The sequence below is a fragment of the Ranitomeya imitator genome, chromosome 4, assembly GCF_032444005.1.
Source record: "Ranitomeya imitator isolate aRanImi1 chromosome 4, aRanImi1.pri, whole genome shotgun sequence".
Taxonomy (NCBI): domain Eukaryota; kingdom Metazoa; phylum Chordata; class Amphibia; order Anura; family Dendrobatidae; genus Ranitomeya; species Ranitomeya imitator.
In genome coordinates, this window is record NC_091285.1 from 405,794,370 (window position 1) to 405,817,488 (window position 23,119).

At 42.2% G+C, this 23,119-nt stretch overlaps 1 protein-coding gene across 1 annotated transcript in view; it reads right to left on the minus strand.

Moving 5' to 3' along the window:
- CHCHD3 (coiled-coil-helix-coiled-coil-helix domain containing 3) overlaps positions 1-23,119 on the minus strand; it is a 294,252-nt gene that overhangs the window by 208,902 nt on the left and 62,231 nt on the right. Inside the window, exon 4 of the mRNA XM_069765357.1 lies at positions 14,372-14,513. Coding sequence (XP_069621458.1) covers positions 14,372-14,513 — 142 coding nt within the window. The remainder of the gene's footprint in view (positions 1-14,371; positions 14,514-23,119) is intronic.

Genomic DNA, 23,119 nt, shown 5'->3' on the forward strand with positions numbered 1-23,119 from the left:
TATATACTCGAGTATAAGCCGAGATTTTCAGCCCAAATTTTAGGGCTGAAAGTGCCCCCCTCGGCTTATACTCGAGTCACGGTAGCGGTGGGGTCGGCAGGTGAGGGGCTGAGGGCGCTGGGGTATACTTACCTAGTCCCAGCGATCCTCGCGCTGTCCCTGCCGTCCCACGGGCTTCGGCGCTGCAGCTTCTTCCCCTCTTCAGCGGTCACGTGGGACCGCTCATTACAGAAATGAATAAGCGGCTCCACCTCCCATAGGGGCGGAGCCGCTTATTCATTTCTCTAATCAGCGGTGCCGGTGACCGCTGATAGAGAAAGAAGCTGCAGCGCCGAAGACAGGAGGGGACAGCGCGAGGATCGCCAGGACTAGGTGAGTATGTTATATTCACCTGTCCTCGTTCCAGCCGCCGGGCGCCGATCCATCTTCCCGGCCGGCGCCTCCATCTTCCCGGCGTCTGCGCTCTCTGACTGATCAGGCAGAGGGCGCGATGACGCATATAGTGTGCGCGGCGCCCTCTGCCTGATCAGTCAGAGCAGAGACGCCGGGAAGATGGAGGCGCCGGAACGAGACGCCGGGAGCTGCAATCAAGGGAGGTGAGTATGTGTTTTTTTTTTTTTTATTGCAGCAGCAGCAGCGGCAGCACAGATTAATGTGGAGCATCTATGGGGCACAGTGAACGGTGCAGAGCACCGTATAAGGCACAGCTAGGGGGCACAATGAACGGTGCAGAGCACCGTATATGGCACAGCTAGGGGGCACAATGAACGGTGCAGAGCACCGTATAAGGCACAGCTAGGGGGCACAATGAACGGTGCAGAGCACCGTATAAGGCACAGCTAGGGGGCACAATGAACGGTGCAGAGCACCGTATATGGCACAGCAATGGGGCACAGTGAACGGTGCAGAGCACTGTATATGGCACAGCTAGGGGGCACAGTGAATGGTGCAGAGCACTATATGGGGCACAGCTATGGGGAAATATGAATGGTGTAGAGCACTATATGGCACAGCTATGGGGAAATAATGATCTATTTTTATTTTTGAAATTCACCGGTAAATGCTGCATTTCCACCCTAGGCTTATACTCGAGTCAATAAGTTTTCCCAGTTTTTTGTGGCAAAATTAGGGGGGTCGGCTTATACTCGGGTCGGCTTATACTCGAGTATATACGGTAAGTTCCGCTTTTGCTTTTTTCCTGTCCAGCTTGCTTATTTGTTTTTTGTTGCTTGCTGGAAGCTCTGGGACGCAGAGGGTGTACCTCCGTGCCGTTAGTTCGGTACGGAGGGTCTTTTTGCCCCCTTTGCGTGGTTGTTTGTAGGGTTTTGTGTTGACCGCAAAGTTAACTTTCCTATCCTTGCTCTGTTCAGAAAGTCGGGCCTCACTTTGCTAAATCTATTTCATCTCTACGTTTGTCTTTTCATCTTAACTCACAGTCATTATATGTGGGGGCTGCCTTTTCCTTTGGGGTATTTCTCTGAGGCAAGGTAGGCTTATTTTCTATCTTCAGGCTAGCTAGTTTCTCAGGCTGTGCCGAGTTGCATAGGGAGCGTTAGGCGCAATCCACGGCTGCCTCTAGTGTGGTTGGAGAGGATTAGGGATTGCGGTCAGCAGAGTTCCCACGTCTCAGAGCTCGTTCTATGTTTTTGGGTGTTTGTCAGGTCACTGTATGTGCTCTGACTTCTATGTCCATTGTGGTACTGAATTACCAGATCATAACACAAGCCCCCCTCTTCACGCCTGGCGTTAACATCAGTTTTGATGAATAGAGCCATAAAAATATTAATTTTTAATTACCGGTATATATTGAGTAAGAACTGCAAAAGATGGAAACTCATCAGGGAGACTGCACTACTAGAGATGAGCAAATTTGCTCGGGTTCCCTTTTATTCGGCAAGCTATAGCGCTTACCAAATAAGCTGCAGAGGAAACCCAGCTTCCTGGATTGTGCCGGCCGATCAGCACCGCAGATGCATGTGTTGCGGTTGTGTGACAGGCACGACACATGCATGGAGAGACCAACAAACAGGCTGTCCATACATGTGTCGTTACTGTCACACAGCTGCGATACAAGCAGCTGCGGAGCCAATCAGCTGATCGGCCAGCACGATCCAGGAAGCCGGGTTTCCTCTGCAGCTTATTTGGTAAGCCTTATAGCTTGCCGAATAAGAGGGAACCCGAGCAAATTCGATCATCTCTATGCACTACATGTGAAACTTATGGATCTATATAAGAGACAAATACACTGAAAAATCTGGTAAAAAAAACTTCTAATGTGTATTTAAAATAAGTGTAGGGGTCTTTAAACAGTGCAGCACCTGAACATCATGTGCACATAGATACCCAGTGAGCAGACTATGCATGATTTTCTATGTCAGAAAGCAGAAGAACTATTCTCTCATTCTACGATCAAGCAATATTTACCCAAAGAGTACATAACATATCCATATTCCATAAAAGTCTAACCTCATAAGCTCCACCGTATTGACATACGACCGTATAAAATCACCTTCATTGATTGCATCCTATTTTCATATTGCACATAGTGTGTATGTAAAGTAGTGTAAACCTAGATTAGAAGAAAATCAAATGTAGATTGTAGGACTCTGTATAATTTTACTCTAGGGGATCGCATGCTTGGCCCAAACATACATTCCACGGGCACGCTGGGGTAAATAACACATTATCCTTAGAACATACCTTGTGCAGTCACAATAAACAAACATCAATAAATTACTAAACCACTTCAACATACTCTACACAATGTAGGAAACAGAAAAAAGAAGAAATGTGCCCAATGCAACTGAGATACCGGGGGTCCCTTTCTGTGTTACATTAAGATGCTTGTCGTGGAAAACATCTTTCAAACCAATGCATGCATCTGTCAGATGTCATTTACAAGGACAAAACCTGACAACTTTGTGATTCCTCTTTTGTTGTGGCTTGTCATGCACGCTTTGCGTACTTCAAAAGACCAGAAGCAATCAAAAGAGGGAGTGAGTGCAATACAGTATACTTAACCGCTATTGAAAAGGAAAATTATTTCAAGCATTTTTTTTCTAGTCTTTTATGGGCTTAAATATGAATATATTAAAGCTATCTTATAAATTATTCAGACCACAGGAAAATAGGGAGAATACGAGTATCTCAAATCATAAAAGAACGTGTCAAAAAAACTGAAGAAAAAATAAATACATTTTGTACTAATAACTAAATGCAAAGAAAAATGATTACTGCGCCTTCTACATGCTGAAATTTTATGTTTAAGTGTTTCTTACCAAAACACAGAGTTGTACTCTTAACCCCTTTGAGACCTTGCCCTTTTTCGTTTTTGTTTGTCGCTCCCCTTATTCCCAGAGCCATAACTTTTTTTATTTTTAGATCAATATTGCCATGTTAGAGCTTGTTTTTTGCGGGACAAGTTGTACTTTTGAACAACACCATTGGTTTGACCATATTGTGTACTCAAAAATGGGGAAAAAAATCCAAGTGCAGTGAAATTGCAAAAAAAAGTGCAATTCCACAACATTTTGGGGGATTTTTCTTTTTTAACATATTCATCAAATGCTAAAACTGGCCTGCAATTATGATTCTCCAGGTCATTACGAGTTCACAGACACCAAACAGATAGGTTCTTTTTTATTTAAGTAGTGAAAAAAATTAAACATTTGTTAAAAAAAAAAAAAAAATGCGCCATTTTTCGAGACCCTTCGAGTCTCCATTTTTCGTGATCTGGGGTTGGGTGAGGGCTTATGTTTTGCGTGCCGAGCTGACATTTTTATTGATACCATTTTGATGCAGATATGATCTTTTGATTGCATTAAAATGCAATAACAGGCAACGTCGTGGCGACCCAAAAAATTTAATTCTGGCATTTTGACTTTTTTTCTCGCTATGCAGTTTAGCGATCAAGTAAATTTTTTTTATTGATTGGGCGATTCTAAACATGGCGATACCAAATAGGTGTATGTTCGATTTTTTTTTTTTTTTTTGAATGGGGCGAAGAAGGGGGCAATACGAACTTTTATTTATTTATTTTTTTACATTTTTTAAATATCTTTAAAAACATTTTTTTTTTACTTTTGGCATGCTTCAATAGTCTCTATGGGAGACTAGAAGCTGCCATAATCCGATCAGCTCTGCTACATACAGGCGATGATCAGATCACCTGTATGTAGCAGAATACCTCGATTGCTATGAGCGCCAACCACAGGGCATAGAACGTAATATAATATCCATAAAGATTGTCGTAAGGAATGTGAGGTAACTTCTTGACATCAAAATTATCAGTCATACTAAAATCTTTAGCATCAACTATTCTATAAAATTACAATATAAAGTTTCTTTACAATATCAACCAAATATAAGATGTAAACCAAGACAGGGGATGCACGTTCAAGCCATCACAATTAAAAGGGATCCTGTCAGCAGGATTGTGCAGTAACCTACAGACAGTGTCAGGTCAGCGACATTATACTGGTTAAAATGATACCTGTACAATACAATAAGATTATTGTACTTAATCTTATTATGTATACCCCTCCTTACATGTAAAGCGCCATGGAATAAATGGCGCTATAACAATAAATAATAATATTAATATTACCTAGTGATGAAATCCATCTTGTGGTTGTTTAATCTTTATTTTCAGTTTTGTGTTAATGATATGCCCGTGCTCCGGGGCGGCCTGTGAGGGGTCTTCATGTGGTGCTCTGATAATGCAGACAGGTCACTGATCCATCACTGACCTGCACCCTAGTTTACATAATGAATATCTGTACATACTGTAATAAAAAAAACCTTCTACAGGCAGATGCCAGCTGTGGCACCTGCGCTGCACCATAATCGCATGTTTAATGTTAAATGTGATTGATGTTATTCACATAGAAAAAAAAAAATCAACTTTAAAATGGCGCATGCTGCGCCTGCGCAGTAGCAGCTATCTGTGAACATAGGCGATTCAATAGCTGCTACTGCGAATACACCAGCGTCGCCATCTTGGAGGAGGAATCAAGGCAACCTGGGCTTCCATAAAACCTCAGCAGTGTGACAGGCTGTGAACCATAATCATCAACATTAACAGAAATAATGTAATGACTTTGTATAATATATGAGTTACACTCGATCGTAGCATTTTGGGAGCAGGCAGAGGGTCATGATGACATCCAGGTCACCAGAGCTAGCAAAGTTGCTTGATCATGCTCAGAGCATGATCAGTGTAGAACTGACCGTTTGCGTAGCATAGGGATGCTCCTGCATCTGTATGCTATACAAGCGATCAGCCTGTAAAAAAATGAAAGTACAATGTAAAAAAAATGTTAAGTTTAAAAAAAAAAAAAAAAAATTTTTTTTAATCTAAAAATGTATATATAAAAAAATAAAAATATATTGTACCCATGAATAACTATTTTTATGAAAAAAATCTAAACAATAAAAGGACACATATTTGGTATCGCCGTGTACGGAACAAATTGACCTATAAAACTGCCCCATAAGTTAACCCCCCCCAACAACAACAAAAAAACAAGGCAAAAAACAATGCTTTAGAATCATCCCGCTGACAATTAACTGGAATAAATCACAATCAAAATGACTAATATAAAAAAAAAATGGTACCACTGAAAACTTTGTCTTGTCCCACAAAAAAACAAGCCGTCATACAGCTCCATCACCAGAAAATTAAAGTTAAAACTCTCGGAATAAAAGCAATGCAAAAAAATTTTTTTTCTGTAAAAGTTTTTATATTGTGTAAAAGCAGCAAAACATAAAAAGATATAAATGTGGTATCGCTATAATCGTACTGACCCTTAGAATAAAACTGCCTTATCAATTGTGACACATGCGGAATGGCATAAAAAAAAAATAATCATGAATTGATGTTTTTTGGTCATGCTGAATTCCCAAAAATCATAATAGAAAGCAATCAAAAAAGGTCATGTGTCTGAAAATGGTACCAACAAAAACGAAAAATCGTCCTGCAAAAAAAGACCTCACATGACTCTGTTGAGCGAAATATGGAAAAATTACAGCTCTCACAACTTGGTGATGCCAAAACTAGTTTATAAAATAAAAAGCATTTTTTAGTGTGTGACAGAAAACATAAAAATAACACAATAAATCTGGTATTGCTGTAATTGCACCAATCCGAAGAGTAAAGTCACCGTATCACTTATACTACACGAGTAAAAAAATAAATATAAATTAAACCAATTCTTCACTTGTTGATTTTTTTTTTTAATTCTGCCAACCAAAGATCGCAGTAAGGCTCGACTCACATTTATCCTGCGCTCTGTGCTGAGCGCTTACGCCAGGGTTTCCGTGTAAATCTCTGAAATACGTGATTCAGACAGAAGCCCCGGCAGAAGATTCTCTATAATGAGGCAGATGGAGGAACTGTGGACGCAATAGGACCTGTGTTCCGGCGGTGTCCATCATTTTAGGATTGCATAAAAGTGCCATCAGCCACAGTTTTATGCACTTCTGAAAAGAAGGACACCGCTGAACAGAAGCCAGACAGAGCCCAGAGTAATTCTGCTGCCTAATTTTAGTAAAGGGATACCTCAGGGGTTTCATCTAAAATCGCATCAATCAGAGATTAAGGGTATGTGCACACGTTGCGGATTTGGCTGCGGATCCGCAGCGGTTTTGACGCTGCGGATTTGCAGCAGTTTTCCATGCGTTGTACAGTACCATGTAAACCTATGGAAAACCAAATACACAGTGCACATGCTGCGGAAAATACCGCGCGGAAACGCTGCGGTTTATTTTTCACAGCATGTCAATTCTTTGTGCGGATTCCGCAGCGTTATACACCTGTTCCATAATTCAGAATCTGCGGAAAAATCCACACACCAATCCGCAACGTGTGCACATACCCTTAGATGGAAACCCCCATTTAAGTGCTCAGCGAACAGAGCCGGATAAATGTGATCCCAAACGTTATGTAAAATGTTCCTAATAAAAGATTCAACTCAATCCACCAAAAAGCATAGGGGCTTCCACGTTACAGGTAGCGCAAAGGCTCTGGAAAAGCAAAATGGCTCATCGACTCTCAAAAGAAATTCAGCAAATTCTGCAATCCCAAAATCTAAATACACCCCTCCCTTCTGAGCCTCACAGTGTGCCTAAGCCAAATATAGTGTCCACATGTTTGGCATTTCTGAAGCAATAAGAGCCCACCTAACTTACGGGTGTATGTCTCCAGAAACATGAGCTGTGCATAATGTACTGGTCACTATAAGGTACTGGTCAATACAATGGCAGTTTGAAATTTTCACTCAGTAACATTCATTGCTGCTTGTTTCTGGAAAACACTCAGTCAAAATCGTCACTACAGCTGTAGACAACTTCCTAAAGGGGTATAATTTCAAGAATGGGGTCACTTGAGAAATGGATTCTGCTCTTCTAGCAATTATGGGCTCTGTATATGGAATCCACCAACTATTGTAGGAAAATCAGTGCTCCAGGAGGCAAATAGTGCTCTGTCCCTCCAGAGTCTCTCCGTATGGCTAAGCAGTGGCCACATATGGGGTATTGCCACTTTCAGTAGAAATTGTGGGACAAATTATGGTGCCATTTTTACCCAATTGTGTGAAAACATAAAATTTGGGGCAAAACAAAATTTTGGTGGTAAAAATGTAATTATTATTTCTTCACTGCACAATCGTATAAAATTCTGTGTCACACCCGTCGTTTCAATATGATCACTTCACCCCTGGATGAATTCATTAAGAGGAGTAGTGTGTAAAATTGAATCAATTAGGGTGGGGGTTCTGCTGTGCAGGCACCTCAGGGGCTCTCCCAGTGGGTTATGGCACCCACAAACTAGAACAGGAAATCTGCACTATAATATGGCACTCCTTTCCTTCTGAGCTTTGCACCGTGCCTGAAAAATATTTCCCGACTACATGTAGAAAATTCACACACTCAGGGAAAAATGTATCTCAGTTTGCTGTAAAAAAATTCTCCCATCAGCTCTTAACAAAAATTTAAAACTTGGAACTAAAATATTTTAGTGGTAAAAAGCTTTCTTCACTGCTCAATATTATAAAATTCTGTGAGGCACATGTGGTGTCAATATGATCACTGCAACCCTAGATGAATTTATTGGGGGTGTAGTTTGTAAAAGGAGTTCACATATGGGAGGGTGAGTCTTCTGTTCTGGCACCTCAGGGGCTCTACCAATGTGACATGGCACCCTCAAGTCATTCCAGCAAAATCTGAACTCCAATATGGCGCTTCTAACCTTTTGAGCTTTGCACTGTGCCTCAAAAGTAGATTTCCCCCACATATGGGGCACCGCCGTACTCAGGAGAAATGGCACAACAAATTGTAAGGTGCAATTACTGTTATCCTTGTGAAAATTAAAAAAATTGGGGCTAAAATAACATTTTTCTGGTGGAATTGTGATTTTATTTTCATGGCTCAACGTTATAAACTTCTATGAATAACCTGCATGTTCAAGGTGCTCTCCACACATCTAAATACATTCCTTGAGGGGTCTAGTTTCCCTTGTCCCTTGTGGGAGGTTTCCACTATTTAAGCACATCAAGCAAGACATGATGTTAGTTAATTGTTCCAGCAAATTTTGCATCCAATAAGTCAACTGGTGCTCCATCCCTTCCGAACTCTGTCCTGCGTTTAAACAGTGGTTTTCCCCCACATATAGGGTATCAGCATGCTCAAAAGAAATTATACAAAAAAATTTAGGCTCCATCTTTACTGCTACCCTTGCAAAAATAAAAAACAAATTGTGTGTAAAGTAAAATTTGAGTGCAAAAAAAGTTAAACATGTTCATTTTTTTCCCCACATTACAAAAATTCCTGTGAAGCACCTGAAGGGTTAATAAAACTTCTTGACCGTGGTTTTAAGCACCTTGAAGGGTGGAATTTGGGGTATTTTCTGACATATAGACCGATCAAAGTCACTTTAAATGTAATGTGGTCTCAAAAAATAAAAAACTGTTTTGTAAATTTTGTTGGAAAAACAAGAAACTGCAGGTCAACTTTTAGCCTCTATAACTTCATAACAAAAAAAAAAAAAATATATATATATATATATATATATATATTTTTTTTTTTTAATTGTGCTGATGTAAAGTAGACATATGTCACTAAAAATAGTTAATAAATAACATTTCCCATATGTTTCTTATTTAAGGGCCTAAAAATTGAAAGTTTGAAAATTGCTACATTTTCCAAATTCTCACAAAATTTCCATTCTTAGCACAAACGCATATCAAAGAAATTTTACCACAGTCATGAAGTACAATATGTCGTGAAAAAAGTATCACAATCAGCGGGATCCATTGAAGCGTTCCAGAGTTATTACCTCAAAGTGACATTGGTCAGAATTGTAAAAGTTGGCCTGGTCATTAATGTGCAAACCACCCTGGGGGTTTAATTAGTTAAAAAGATTTAAAAAAAACAAAAAACCTTTTGCACCATTGACAATATAATAAAAAAACAATTATCATATACACATACTTGGTATCAAGAGTTCAGAAATGCCTAATCTATCAAAATATAAAAACCATTAGTCTGATCCGTACACAACGTAATGAGAAAAAAAAAATCAAATACACCAGAATTAGGGGTTGTTGATCGTCGAAACATTGCAATAAAATGCAGTAACAGGCAATCAAAAGATCGTATCTACCCCAAAATGATATCAATAGAAACATTAGATTGGGAAGCAAAATATAAGCCCTCACCCAGCCCCAGGTCCCATAAAATTGAGATGTTGTAGGTCTCAGAAAAGTGTTTGGGTTTTTTAAACTTTTGATTTTTTCTTCACCACTTAAAAAACCCTATGCATATTTAGTATTTACGAACTCTTTATGACCTGGCGAATCATAAATGGGAGGGTGCAAGGATAATGAATGAGGCAAAAGATGGCAGAGCCCATACTACAGGATCTGCAACAGGATGTGGCGGTGACCAACAAGAAGATGGGCAACCAAGAGGAAAGTTATGGTCTTTCAACATATGCCCTGCTGACCACAGGAACATGTCCTGTAGACCTCCACAAACCATCTAGTCCTAACCCAAGCACATGCTCATAAGTGGAAAGCTTACTGTGGAGACACAGGGGAGGTGGGTGGTTTTGGGGGCTCAGCAGGTGCTCTCGTCTGCCGTCACTGTAGACTGTGTGGTTATAGGTAAAACTACTAAGGGTATTATCTCAGTGATGTATAATTCTCTGCTACCAAGAATTCTGGGTGATCTTATGAATGCCGTCAAAAATAGGTGGAAGAGAGATGTGGGACATATATCCACCGAAGAATGGAAGGACATTTTGGACTCGACACGACAGGTATGCATTAACACAGACAAGAAAAGGTTACAATTGCTCTAGATTCCTACAGTATGTAAAACAAAAAGCATTCATTTGGATTGGTCTCAGAGCGGACGATCGATGTCCCCACTGTGAGGCTGCAGTCACACTAGCAGTATTTGGTCAGTATTTTACATCAGTATTGGAAGCCAAAACCAGGAGTGGAACAATTAGAGGAGTATAATAGAAACATATGCACCACTTCTGCATTTATCACCCACTCCTGGTTTTGGCTTACAAATACTGATGTAAAATACTGACCAAATACTGACACCATACACTCCAAATGGAGAAAAAGGTATATATTAAAAGGGGAGATGTTGGCAAGGAATTAGGGAATACAATTCAGGGGAGTGGAGCAGAGAGAGATTATTAACACATTTCATATCGCAACAGACAGTGTGGGTGGAGTGGGGGGGGGGTGAGAAGTACAGCAGAGCTTTGCCTCAGGAAAATGGCCGCATCTGGCGGTGTGTGCACAGATTGAGACATAGAATAGGCCGAGATCCCAATCTGCGCACGCGCCACCTTGAATGGCTCACAGCTTCAAGAAAATGGCCGCCAGGAAATCAATGATGTAGCTCGCTCTGCTCACCGCCGACACCAAGCCCACAGCATCGCCACACGTCTCCCGCCACCAATTTACTGAGGAAGGAACCCTGGCTCCACCACCGCCGCAACCCCTTCCCCCCCCCAGGTAAGCTTGCATTTAACTATAATATGAACCCTCCATTTTCCTCCCAAATTTGGATGGAGACGGATGACGAGTGTATCTTATATTCTGAAAAATACAGTATATATCTGAGAAGTCACAACGGACCAAATACAGAAGGGGACAACTTACCTTACGTTCTGCATAGGATAGACAACACAAAAGAAGAATGAGCTGGATTCAGGAGAGAACAGTAAGGTAAAAGGGGTATTCCAAATCAAATATTGATTTAATCCTAAATGTCTATTTATATTAAAAGGTAATAATCTAAGAAGCTTTTCTAATATGCTTGAATTTTAAAAAGTCTATTGTTCCCTTTCCACTCTCTCTAACAGCTTTATTTAAAAAAAACAAAAAAAAAAACAAATGACCCACTGGTCTGATGACATTTTTTGTGAGATTCCCTAGTGCCTGAAATGCACTGCCACAGCCTCTGTCGCCACCCTGAAATGAAGTGTCATCAATTTCAGGGGCTGGTCTAGTCCCAGCTCTACTGAGCATACAGCGGTTGTCGATTGCAAAGTATACTCAGTACAAGCTTTCTTGTCACTGCTCAATATTCCTTTTCAGTGCAAAGTGACACTGCGCTCCTTTGTCAACCATGATGAGAAGTGGCGAGTCAGCAACAGAGCGCACTTTCAGTGGGCATTATAAAGAGCCTGGTGATCAAAAAATGAATAATTAAAAAAAGCAGAGCCAAGCACCACCCTAGAAAATGAAGTCTATTTTGGGGAAGGACTGATCTCTACTTTTCCTGCTCAGTGGGATCTCTCCTTACTGACCATGCGCTCTCTAGCCTACCTGTAATGGCAGATCGTTTCAGTATCTTAGCATACATTGAGGATTCTCAAATGAAATGTCATCAAACCGGATGTAGGTAAAAAAATATAAATAAAGCAGTTAAGAATAGGAGAGTAAACGATAGAGACTTTTTAGTTTCGGACCACCCCTTCCTTTAACACTCATCAGAAACTCTTGTTCTGTGTGTAACACAGAAAGTGCTAAGTAACAAAAGAGGCAGAGGAGGGTCCAGACAAGATTTTATTGAGACAGCAACTTATTTGTGGTGCTCTGTTGAGGGGAATAATGGAGGTAGTGTCTGTGTGACCTAGAAAACCCTAGTACTCCCCACCTCCTTCCAGTTTTCTCCTGCTTCCCGATATTTAAATAGCTTTTCATTCCACTAAGATTTGAGCTTACAATAACGGCGCTCAGCAACTCTGCTCTCCCACCTGTACTGTCTGCTCCACCAAAGTCAGAAGAGGGGCCAGAGCGAAAATCAAATTTACTATTTAAAAAAAATAAATCAGAATAGTGCTGACCTCCAATGACGAATTAATTGAATTAAATTGATTAATCGCCCAGACCTTGTTGAGGAATGTTTCCCCCCACCCCTGTGTGTATTGCCATTTATGATTGTTCGATTTCATACAGTGGAAAAAGTACATGCCCCAGAGAAGAATCTCTGCTAACTCCCACTAGGACTTAAATTATAACCTAAACTTTACAAACCGATATCTTTGCTATAGATATCTTTGAAATATATAGAGGAAATGTAAAGATAAAAACTAGGCTTCTGCAGCCACTGTTCCATAATGTGGCTAGTGAAACAAGCTCAAACTTGTGAAATGTCCACTTTCAAGATTAGAGAACCCAGACTGTGGGGCTGATTATCACACCTTTCTCTTCAGGCATATGAGTTATGATGCCCTAATCATGTTAGTAGTACTTATTAGTGCAGCAGGTTGTTAATTACATAATTGATACATCATTACAAACTGATAACCACATTACAGAATATCTCTCTGCAGATTTTTAGAAGAAGACTCTACAAAGTGCTCTTTGCACCTGCTGCATTTTCCTTGCCAGTTGGAAACAGCTCAGATATTTAGATTTATACCTGGGAAACTGCCTCATAGAATTCAATCATGTTGATGTTTATTTAATAACATTTTATATTAGATTATTCACCTTTAACAACTCGTGCAACATTAAATTATGTAAAATGTTAATACAGTTAATTTACACATCCAACCACTAAAGGGGAGTAATAAAAATCTAGATTTTATAAATTTGTGCTGGATTTATGTACAGCATTAGAATGTGCAGTACATATTTTTTATCTGCTTTAGTGACATAACAGCTGGAAAGTTGTATCCTGATGATGTTGTATATAATATGCAGTATGTCCAATATGTATTATGTAACCAAAAGCTAAACATGTAAAATAAATTGCTTTACCAAAAAAAAAAAAAAAGCAATAATTACCATTTTTCACTTGTAATGCAGTCCCAAATAATTCATGCCTTTGATTATTATAACCCTTTTGCTTAGAACTCCAAGGCCCAGTACAGACGGTAAGTACTGTATATACTCGTGTATAAGCTGAATTTTCAGCACACTTTTTGTGCTGAAAACGCCTCCTCGGCTTATACACGAGTCATTGTCCCAGAGGATCAGCGGGGGAGGGGGAGCGTCAGTAGCCAGCAGCTGTCACATCATACTCGCGCGATCGCTGCAAGTCCTCCCTGCATCTCTGTTGTCCAGGTGAGGCAACTTCTTCCTGTGTTCAGTGGTCATGTGGTACTGCTCGATAAAGTAATGAATATGGACGCGTCTCCACTCCCATAGGCGTGGAGCGCATATTCATTACTTTAATGAGCGGTACCACGTGACCGCTGAACACAGAAGTAGCTGCCGGTCACAGGACAACAGAGATGCAGGGATGTGTAGCAACAGCACGAGCAGGGTGAGGAGGACGGGGGAGGACGAAGAAGGACGGGAAGGAGCCGAGCGCAGCCATGCATACAACAGGGAGAGGACGGAGGAGCCATGCATACAACAGGGGGAGGAAGGAGGAGCCATGCATACAATAGGGGGAGGACGGAGGAGCCATGCATACAACAGGGGGAGAATGGAGAGCCAGGCATATAACAGGGGGAGGATGGAGGAGCCATGCACACAACAGGGGGAGCTACACATACCAGGATAGGTATGAGGGAACAATGCATACCTGGCTTATACTCGAGTCAATAAGCTTACCCAGTTTGCCGTGGCAAAATTAGGTGTCTCAGCTTATACTCGGGTAGACTTATACCTGAGAATATACGGTATTTGGGGAGCTATTTTACATCAGTATTTTTAAGTCAAAACCAGGAGAGGAACAAACAGAAATAATACAGGTATAATAGAAACAGGTGCACCAATTCTGCATTTGTCACCCACTCCTGGTTTTGGCTTACAAGTACAGATGTAAAATACTGACCAAATACTGAACATAGGAACATGACCTAAAAACACCCAAACTGCAAACAAACACTTACAAAGGTTCTTGCTTTCAGCCGTTCTTCCTCAGTAGCAGCCTTCTCCCGCAATACTGCCCTTGTAAGCTGTTCAGTAGAGGCAGTTCTTTCCCTTTCAAGAGCTTTTCCCATTTCCTGTTGAATCAATTTACCATGGTCTAATCTGGAAAAAAAAAATAAATGTACAAAGAGATTGTCACTTATAACTTAAATTCTGGAATGCTTTTGCTTAAAGGGACTCCGTCACCTGAATTGGGAGGGAACAATCTTCAGCCATAGGGGCAGGGTTTTCGGGTGTTTGATTCACCCTGTGCAGGCATGTACTACGGAGGACAGAGAATGAACTTCAATCCAATATTGCAGCCAGCATGCAGCCAGCGGGTAAGGAAAGGGTGAATCAAACACCCGAAAACCCCGCCCCTATGGCTGAAGATTGTTCCCTCCAAATTCAGGTGACAGAGTCCCTTTAATGAATAATATACACTGAAGGGTATCTGCCACCCCATTTGAGCGTTTTTTTAGCCAATATGGGCATACATTTTGTATAAAACGGAAACTAGTCATGCCTATATGCCTCTCAGATGATGCTTTGTTCAGTAAAAATAATATTTTTTTTGTTTTCATCTTCCAGGCTATGGGGCGTACTCTGCCTGGAAGATAAGACTTTCTCACTCATTATATTCGATTTCTACTCCTCCTTCTTCCCTGCTTGCCTTTGAAGTTAGGTGCGTGTCTGGAAATCCCGCGTCTGCTCATTTGCCTGCCATTTCTCTTGTGCACTGTTCTGCCCTTCTAAGGGCAGTGCCTTCAATTTTCTTGTGTGCAGACGCCGGAGAGTCTGTGTCACTTCCGGTCCCATTGTTCTCTGGTGCTCTGAAAAGTTGCAAACTTAGTGTGCAACTTTTCAGAGCGCCAGAGTACACTGGGACTGAAGGTGACATCTCATGCCAACTGCGCCTTTGTAAAAAAAAAAAAAAAAAAAAATCTGAGTAAAAACAGACCTGCGGTACATTTTTGAAAATCAGCACATAAAAATGCAGCGTATACACAAGAGAAAAGGAAATGTTACAAGGTAAAAAACGCAAAGCAGGTCAGATGATGCAGCGCATAAAAGAAAAGAAGCACAGTGGGCATGAGATTTCTATAAATTCCGTCCACTTTGCTGGAACTGCAAGATATTGCAATTTTGCTGCAGCGAAAACACACAGTCAAAAGTTCATTAAAAACTCATTGTGGGAAATTAACCAAAAAGGTGTAGAACTGCTGCAAAAAATTTGCATCATCAAACATATCAAATACTCATTGCTTAAAAGTAGCCCAAGACATCAAGTTAAAATCTAAGGCTACGTTCACATTTGCGTTGTGCGCCGCTGCGTCGGCGACAACGCACAACGCAAATAAAAACGCACCAAAACGCACGCTAAAACGCTGCGTTTTGTGACGCATGCGTCCTTTTTTGCCTAAATTTTGACGCAAAAAAAATGCAACTTGTTGCGTTTTCTGCGCCCAACGCTTGCGGCAAAAAAACCGCATGCGTCGCACAACGCAGCACAACGCATGTCCATGCGCCCCCCATGTTAAATATAGGGGCGCATGACGCATGCGTCGCCGCTGCGGCGCCCGACGCAAACACGCAAAACGCTAATGTGAACGTACACTAAGTAAGCAAAAGTGTCCTCTACAAGAAATGGTCAGCAACTACTGACTTTAACTGGACAGCAACATTTTAATTATGATGTAAAGAAACATACGGTATATATAAGCTGGTCAGGCTGAAGCAAGAGCTCTTACAACAATAACATGAATAATTTAGCTCACCATAAGTTTGGCTTCATTATTAGTGCCAGCTATTTACCCAAAGCTATCAGGCTGATGATTAAGTGTAACTGTATGAAAATGGCAATAATTGCAAAGAAAAAAAAAATCAGTCTATTATAGAAAAAAGTTAAGTGTAATGAAGTGCCTTCCCACAGGATTCAATTACTTACACAATCACAAAGAAAGTCAATATTGCAATTAAAAGTTCAGCCTACCTATTCTACTCCGCGGGAAATCAAGAAATTCACCAGCAGACGTCAAGCTGACCATATGTACGTAACTGCCATTACAGCTACAGAGGCTGATGATTAAGCATTGATTATACATACATTTTACAGTACATTTTCAGCACGGTTCAGCGCTTCTTTGCCCAGAGAACAGAAAATAACAATAGCAAGAGTTTCTAGAAAACAAGTTGCTTTTATAATGATTCTCAATCAAGAAAAGGAGTTTAGTCACCGGAACCGAGGGATGGAGAGAGAGATAGAAATAAGAAATTCTAATTAAAAGTTGAGCATCTAACCTCCCAACTTAAGGACAACTTCTTTACCAAACTATATCTAAGTAAAGACCGATTAAATAAGTTTTCGAAAATGTATTGATATCTCACAATGAACACTGCAGCATTCAATTTTTCAGCATTTACTCAGATAGAAATATAAATTAAAGAATTGTTAAAAACAAAAACAAAAAAAAAAAAAAAAAAAACACAACTGTCATACAAACCACGATCTAGCATTCATGACCTAATTAAAGGATAGGTAAACAATATCATTGTAGTAAAAAGCCCCTTTAACTCAAAGGGAAAGCAAAAACCCTTAAGAGATAAATGTCAAAAAATTCTTCCTCTGGTCAAGAGCAATATTGAATTGGTTTAACCCCTTAATGACCGCCAATACGTCTTTTAACTGACCTGAGATATAAGAGAATAGCCTCCCCATACAGATGACAATCTAGCATCTGTCGGTTGTACACTATAGCTGACAACTTGCTGTATCAGCCACGATCAGTATTTGCACCATCTAAATCTGTTTAACCCCTTAGATGCTGCTGTCAATAGTGACTACATTATTATAAATGGTTAACAGTGTGTGGGGGCTTCTTCTTTGTCACAATTGGTGCCCTCAGATCATGATTGTGTGGTCCTGATGTTTGCGATGGCAATTCATGACCAAATAGCGGCCTTAGAGTCTGACGGCTGTAGTAATCTGTTTAGAAGTTAGCAACATTTAGGTGGTAAAAAAAACACATTTTCATTTCTGTCATGCCACTTTGCATTAATTCCTGTAAAGCACCTGAAGGGCTAATAAACTACCTGACAGCAGTTTTCAATATGTTTAGGGGTGCTGTTTTTAAAATGGTATCACGTTTGGGGGTTTCCCAATATATGGGACCCCTAAAGTCACTTCAAACATGGATAAGTCCCTAAAAAAATAAATGTGGTAAATTTCTTTGAAAAAATGAAAAATTGCTGCTACATTTTTAAACCTCCTAAAATGCTAACAAAATAAAATAACATTTTACAAATGGTGCTGATGTAAAGCTGACATGTGGGAAATGTTATTTATTAATGGTTTGCTGTTGTATGACTATCTGGATTAAATGAATAATCATTCAAATTTAGAAAATTGCTAATTTTTTAACATTTTTCTCAAATTTTTTATATTTTTTATAAATAAACACAAAAAATGTTGAACTAAATTTACCATTATCATAAAGTATCATGTGTCACGAAAAAACAGTCTCAAAATCACTGGGATTTGTTGAAGCGTTGCAGAGTTATTACCACATAAAGTGACACTGGTCAGATTTCAAAAATTTGGCTCAGTCACTAAAGGGTTAAGGTCTGGGCTTTGACTAGGCCACTCCAAAACATTTACATGTTTTCCCCTTGAACCACTCGTGTGTTGCTTTAGCAGTATTCCTTAGGGGTACTTCACACTGAGCGAGGTCGCTAGCGAGATCGCTGCTGAGTCACAAGTTTTGTGACGCAACAGCGACCTCAGTAGCGATCTCGCTATGTTTCACACGTAGCAGCGAACAGGCCCCTGTTGTGAGATCGCTGGTCGTGTCGGAATGGCCTGGACCTTTTTTTGATCGTTGAGGTCCCGCTGGGTAGCACACATCGCTGTGTTTGACACCTTACCAACGACCTCGTTGACGACTCAGACACCGACACATAGGCGTGCATTTGCGTTGCCTTTTCCGCGCCCATTCAGTTCCGATTGGTGGTCGCTTCTGCGTTCTGATTGGCGGTCAACAGAAGGCGACATAGTAGCGCTTCCATCCTTTGTTCCTGACCGCGTGGTGGTTTGCAGATCGTTGTAGAGTTCTCCGGCCTGCGACTCCTCTTCGATTTATCTATTCTTCAACGGTTCTTCTGACACCTTTTGTGCACGGTAGGTATCATTTGGGGTCTCAAATACGTTCCCACCGAAGGGCTATTGTGTCGCCTCATAAGGCCACCAATTGGAACTTAATGGGCGCGGAAAAGGCAACGCAAATGCACGCCTGTGTGACTACAACGTCACACAGGACGTCCCTCATCGAGGTCTGAATCATCATAATAGCTGCCATGTGACAGGGTCACAACGACCAACGACATCGTTGTACAGGTCGCCGCATCGCTGCTGCGTCGTTGGGAAGATCTCACTGTTTGACATCTCACCAGCGACCACATAGCGACGCAGCAACGATCCCTGACAGGTCGTATCGTTGTCGGGATCGCTTTAGCGTCGCTAAGTGAGACGGGGCCTTTAGGATCATTGTCTTAGTCCTAGTCTCAAAACACTTACCGTATATACTCGTGTATAAGGAGAGTTTTTTTAGCACTTTTTTGTGCTGAAAACGCCTCCCTCGGCTTATACATGAGTCAATTGTCCCAGAAAGTCGGCTGGGAAGGGGGAGCGGCAGGTAACAGAGGCAGGAGCGGCAGGTGACAGAGGCAGGAGCTGTGGGTGAAGCCTGTGCTGCTAAAAAGACATGACTATTCATTTCTCTTATAGCGCGCACAGTGACACCCGCAGCCGCTGGCTTCCAGAAGACATCCTACTCACCCTCCTGCGCGCCCTTGCAGCATCCCCTTTGTCCCGGCGCCCTTGCAGCATCTCATTGGTCCTGGCAGCTCTTCCTGTGCAGAGCAATCATGTGGCGCTGCTCATTAAGGTAATGAATATGCACGCCTCTCCACTCCCATAGGCGTGGAGAGAATATTCATTACCTAAATGAGCGGGGCCACGTGTTTGCTCGGCACAGGTAGAGCTGCCGGAGCAGGGACCAACGAGATGCTGCGAGGGCGGGTGGAAGGCGAGTAGGATTTTTTGTTTGTTTGTTTTTTTAATAGGAACCATTCATACCAGGACAGGGCGGGGGAGCCAGGCACACCAGGACAGGGCGGGGGAGCCAGGCACACCAGGACAGGGCGGGGGAGCCAGGCACACAAGGACAGGGCGGGGGAGCCAGGCACACCAGGACAGGAATGAGCGCACAATGCAGACCCGGCTTATACACGAGTCAATAATAAGAAAAATTTCTGCAAGGTTTCATTATCTCTTGACAGGAAAAACGCTGCGGGAAAAACTGAGTTTTTGCCGCGTTTTTGGCACAGTTTTGTACGCTTTTGTATGCGTTTTTGTACAGCAATTAATGCGTTTTTTTTACCTAAATAAAGATATTTAAGAAAAAAAGTTGTGATGTCATTTCTTTGTTCAACACCACCTTTTTTATGCTGATGCAGGGCTTGATGTCAGCATCTGTCATTGACACCTAGCTCTAAGTACTGAAAAGATGCCAGCCCGACACCCTTATTACTAAGGGTACCGTCACACTAAGCGACGCTGCAGCGATACCGACAACGATGTCGATCGCTGCAGCGTCGCTGTTTGGTCGCTGGAGAGCTGTCACACAGACAGCTCTCCAGCGACCAACGATCCCGAGGTCCCCGGTAACCAGGGTAAACATCGGGTTACTAAGCGCAGGGCCGCGCTTAGTAACCCGATGTTTACCATGGTTACCAGCGTAAGCGTTAAAAAAACAAACACTACATACTTACATTCAGCTGTCTGTCCCCGGCGCTGTGCTTTCCTCTGCACTGTCAGCGCCGGTCAGCCGGAAAGCAGAGCGTTGACGTCACCGCTGTGCATTCCGGCTGGCCGGCGCTCACAGCCAGTGCAGAGAAGCACAGCACCGGGGACAGACAGCGGAAGGCAAGTATGTAGTGGTTGTTTTTTTTAACTTTTACGCTGGTAACCAGGGTAAACATCGGGTTACTAAGCACGGCCCTGCGCTTAGTAACCCGATGTTTACCCTGGTTACCAGTGAAGACATCGCTGAATCGGCGTCACACACGCCGATTCAGCGATGTCTGCAGGGAGTCCAGCGACAAAATAAAGTTCTGGACTTTCTGCAGCGACCAACGACACCACAGCAGGATCCTGATCGCTGCTGCGTGTCAAACTGAACGATATCGCTAGCCAGGACGCTGCAACGTCACGGATCGCTAGCGATATCGTTCAGTGTGACGGTACCTTAAGCCGTTAAGTAAACACAGACACACAAACACACACAGCCTATGTAGGAGCTTTAACAGAACCAACGTACATAGGCTGTAACCAAACGGCAACTGTTAATTTTAAAGAAAAAAAAAATGAAAAAAATTGAGTGGGCTCCCGCGTAATTTAATAACCAGCAGAGGGAAAGCAGACAGCTGAGGGCTGATGTTAATATTCTGGGAAGGAGCCAATAGCCATGAAGGTTACCAGTCTATTAATATCAGCTCACAGCTGTTTGCTTAGACTTTACTGGCTAGTTTACAGGGAGGACCCCAGAAAAAATTGAAATAGGGTCCCCCTGTAGAATCTAACCAGCAAAGAGTAGGCAGACAGCAGCGGGCTAATATTAATAGCCTAGAAAGGGGCCATGGATATTGGCCCCTCCCAAACAAAAAACATCAGCTCTCAGCCGCTCCAGAAAAGGCGTATTTATAAGATGCGCCAAATCTGTCGCTTAGCCTCACTCTTCCCACATGCCCTGTAGCGGTGGCAAGTGGGGTTCATATTTGTGGGGTTGATGTCACCTTTGTATTGTCAGGTGAAATCAAGCCCCCAGGTTAGTAATGGAGAGGCATCTATAAAGACACCTATCCAATGGTTAGGCAAAGTGCAGACATAAAGGGAGTTCGGGTTGGGGGAACTGAACACAAAATTGGTCTCTATGCCGACGATGTGGTCTTGACATGCACCTCACCTTTAGCCTCGTTGAATGCGATCACCTCAATCTTAACTGAGTTTTCTGCGGTCTCGTATTACAAACTTAATTTGACTAAATCCACAATTTTTCCCCTCTTCCTTCCGGTCCCCCTTCAAATTCAAATCCAATCTCAATATGCGTTTATTTGGGCCTCTCTAGGCTTTACGTACCTAGGTATTCGGATAACTAGGCTGGACGACATTGTCCGTTCTAATTGTGAGGAAACTCTCTCGATGGTCAGGAAGGGCATGGATCAGTTATCGAGCTCGTCGCTCTCGTGGATGGCTCGTATACAAACTTCTAAAATGCTATTCCTTCCTAAAATTATGTATCGATTTCGGTGCCTCCCCCTTTCCATCCCCTCGAAATTTATCTTAGCTTTTCAATCGCTTATAAATTGTTTTATCTGGAACAAAAAGCCTCACAGGGTCAAGCGTAGAGTTATGTCCCTCCCGTACTCTATGGGTGGGTTGGGTGCCCCTTTGGTGCAGTTTTATTACAGGGCGGCGGTTCTGGAGCCTCTTAAAATTTGGTGGGAGGGGAATTCACTCTTACCCTGGTTTCTTATTGAGTCTCATTTTGTCCCCAAAAACTCTCTTAAGTTACTCCTAGAGCTTCAGCTGCTTCGTGTCTCTCCTGGGGGCCCCTATCTCCGCACTATCAAGACTGCTACTAAACTTTGGGCGTCGCTTTTCACCTCTCATTTTGTGTTTATGTATGACTATGTCTCTATGCAGGCCTTGGAGTATGCTATTGGGCACATTTCTCTTTCCTCCTGGAGGGGGCGCGGGGTGCACCGGGTGGCTGACCTGTTTGGCTCGAGCGGCCTATTGTCGTTTGAGGACCTTGCAGGTAGATTTTCTCTTTCTAATAATGATTTTTTTCAATATCTGCAGCTTCGCAGTTTCCTTAGGTCGCGTTGGCTGTTTGGTGCTCCCCTGCCTCTGACAGAGGACCCGGCTCATCGGTTCTTTAGACCATCCACCATATTGCCCCATGGTATCTCTATCCTCTACAAAGCTCTTATATCCCATGGTATCCCTGATAAGTTCCCTTTTATAACTTCCTGGGAGTCCTCGCTGGATTTCGAGGCTTCCCTGGAGGACTGGCAGTTTGCCATGGTGCACCCATCTAAATTCTCCTCCTGCCTTGGCCACTTGGAACAGGTGAAAAAGATCCAGCTGCATTGGTATCTTACCCCTGTCCGTCTGGCGAAATTCACTCCATCTTCCTCCCCTCTCTGCTGGAAGGGGTGTGGGGCTATGGGTTCCGACTCCCATGTATGGTGGTCTTGCCCGCAGGTTCAGGTTTTTTGGCGCCAGGTAGAATCCTTGATCGCTGAGGTAACTCATCTTCCCTTTGTTTTGAATGGCCATCTAGCTGTTCTGGGTATTTCCCTCATAGACCTCCCCTCCCCTCTCCGTCCCATAATCTCCAACATTCTGGTGGCTGCCAGGCAATGTATTGCGAACTACTGGAAATCTTCTGATCTTCCTTCTAGGGCCGAGTTGCTTTCTAAGATTAATCTGCACTTCAGTTATGAAGTTATTATGGCTCAGGGTTTACCAAAGAAGAATAAAGTCCTCTCCTGGTGGGATCATTGGGTGTCTTCAGCTTATATTTCACCGTCTGCTCTTACCCTGATCTAAAAGTCATGTTTCTTTTGAATATGTGATTTAGAATGCACTGTGACTTTGTATTTCT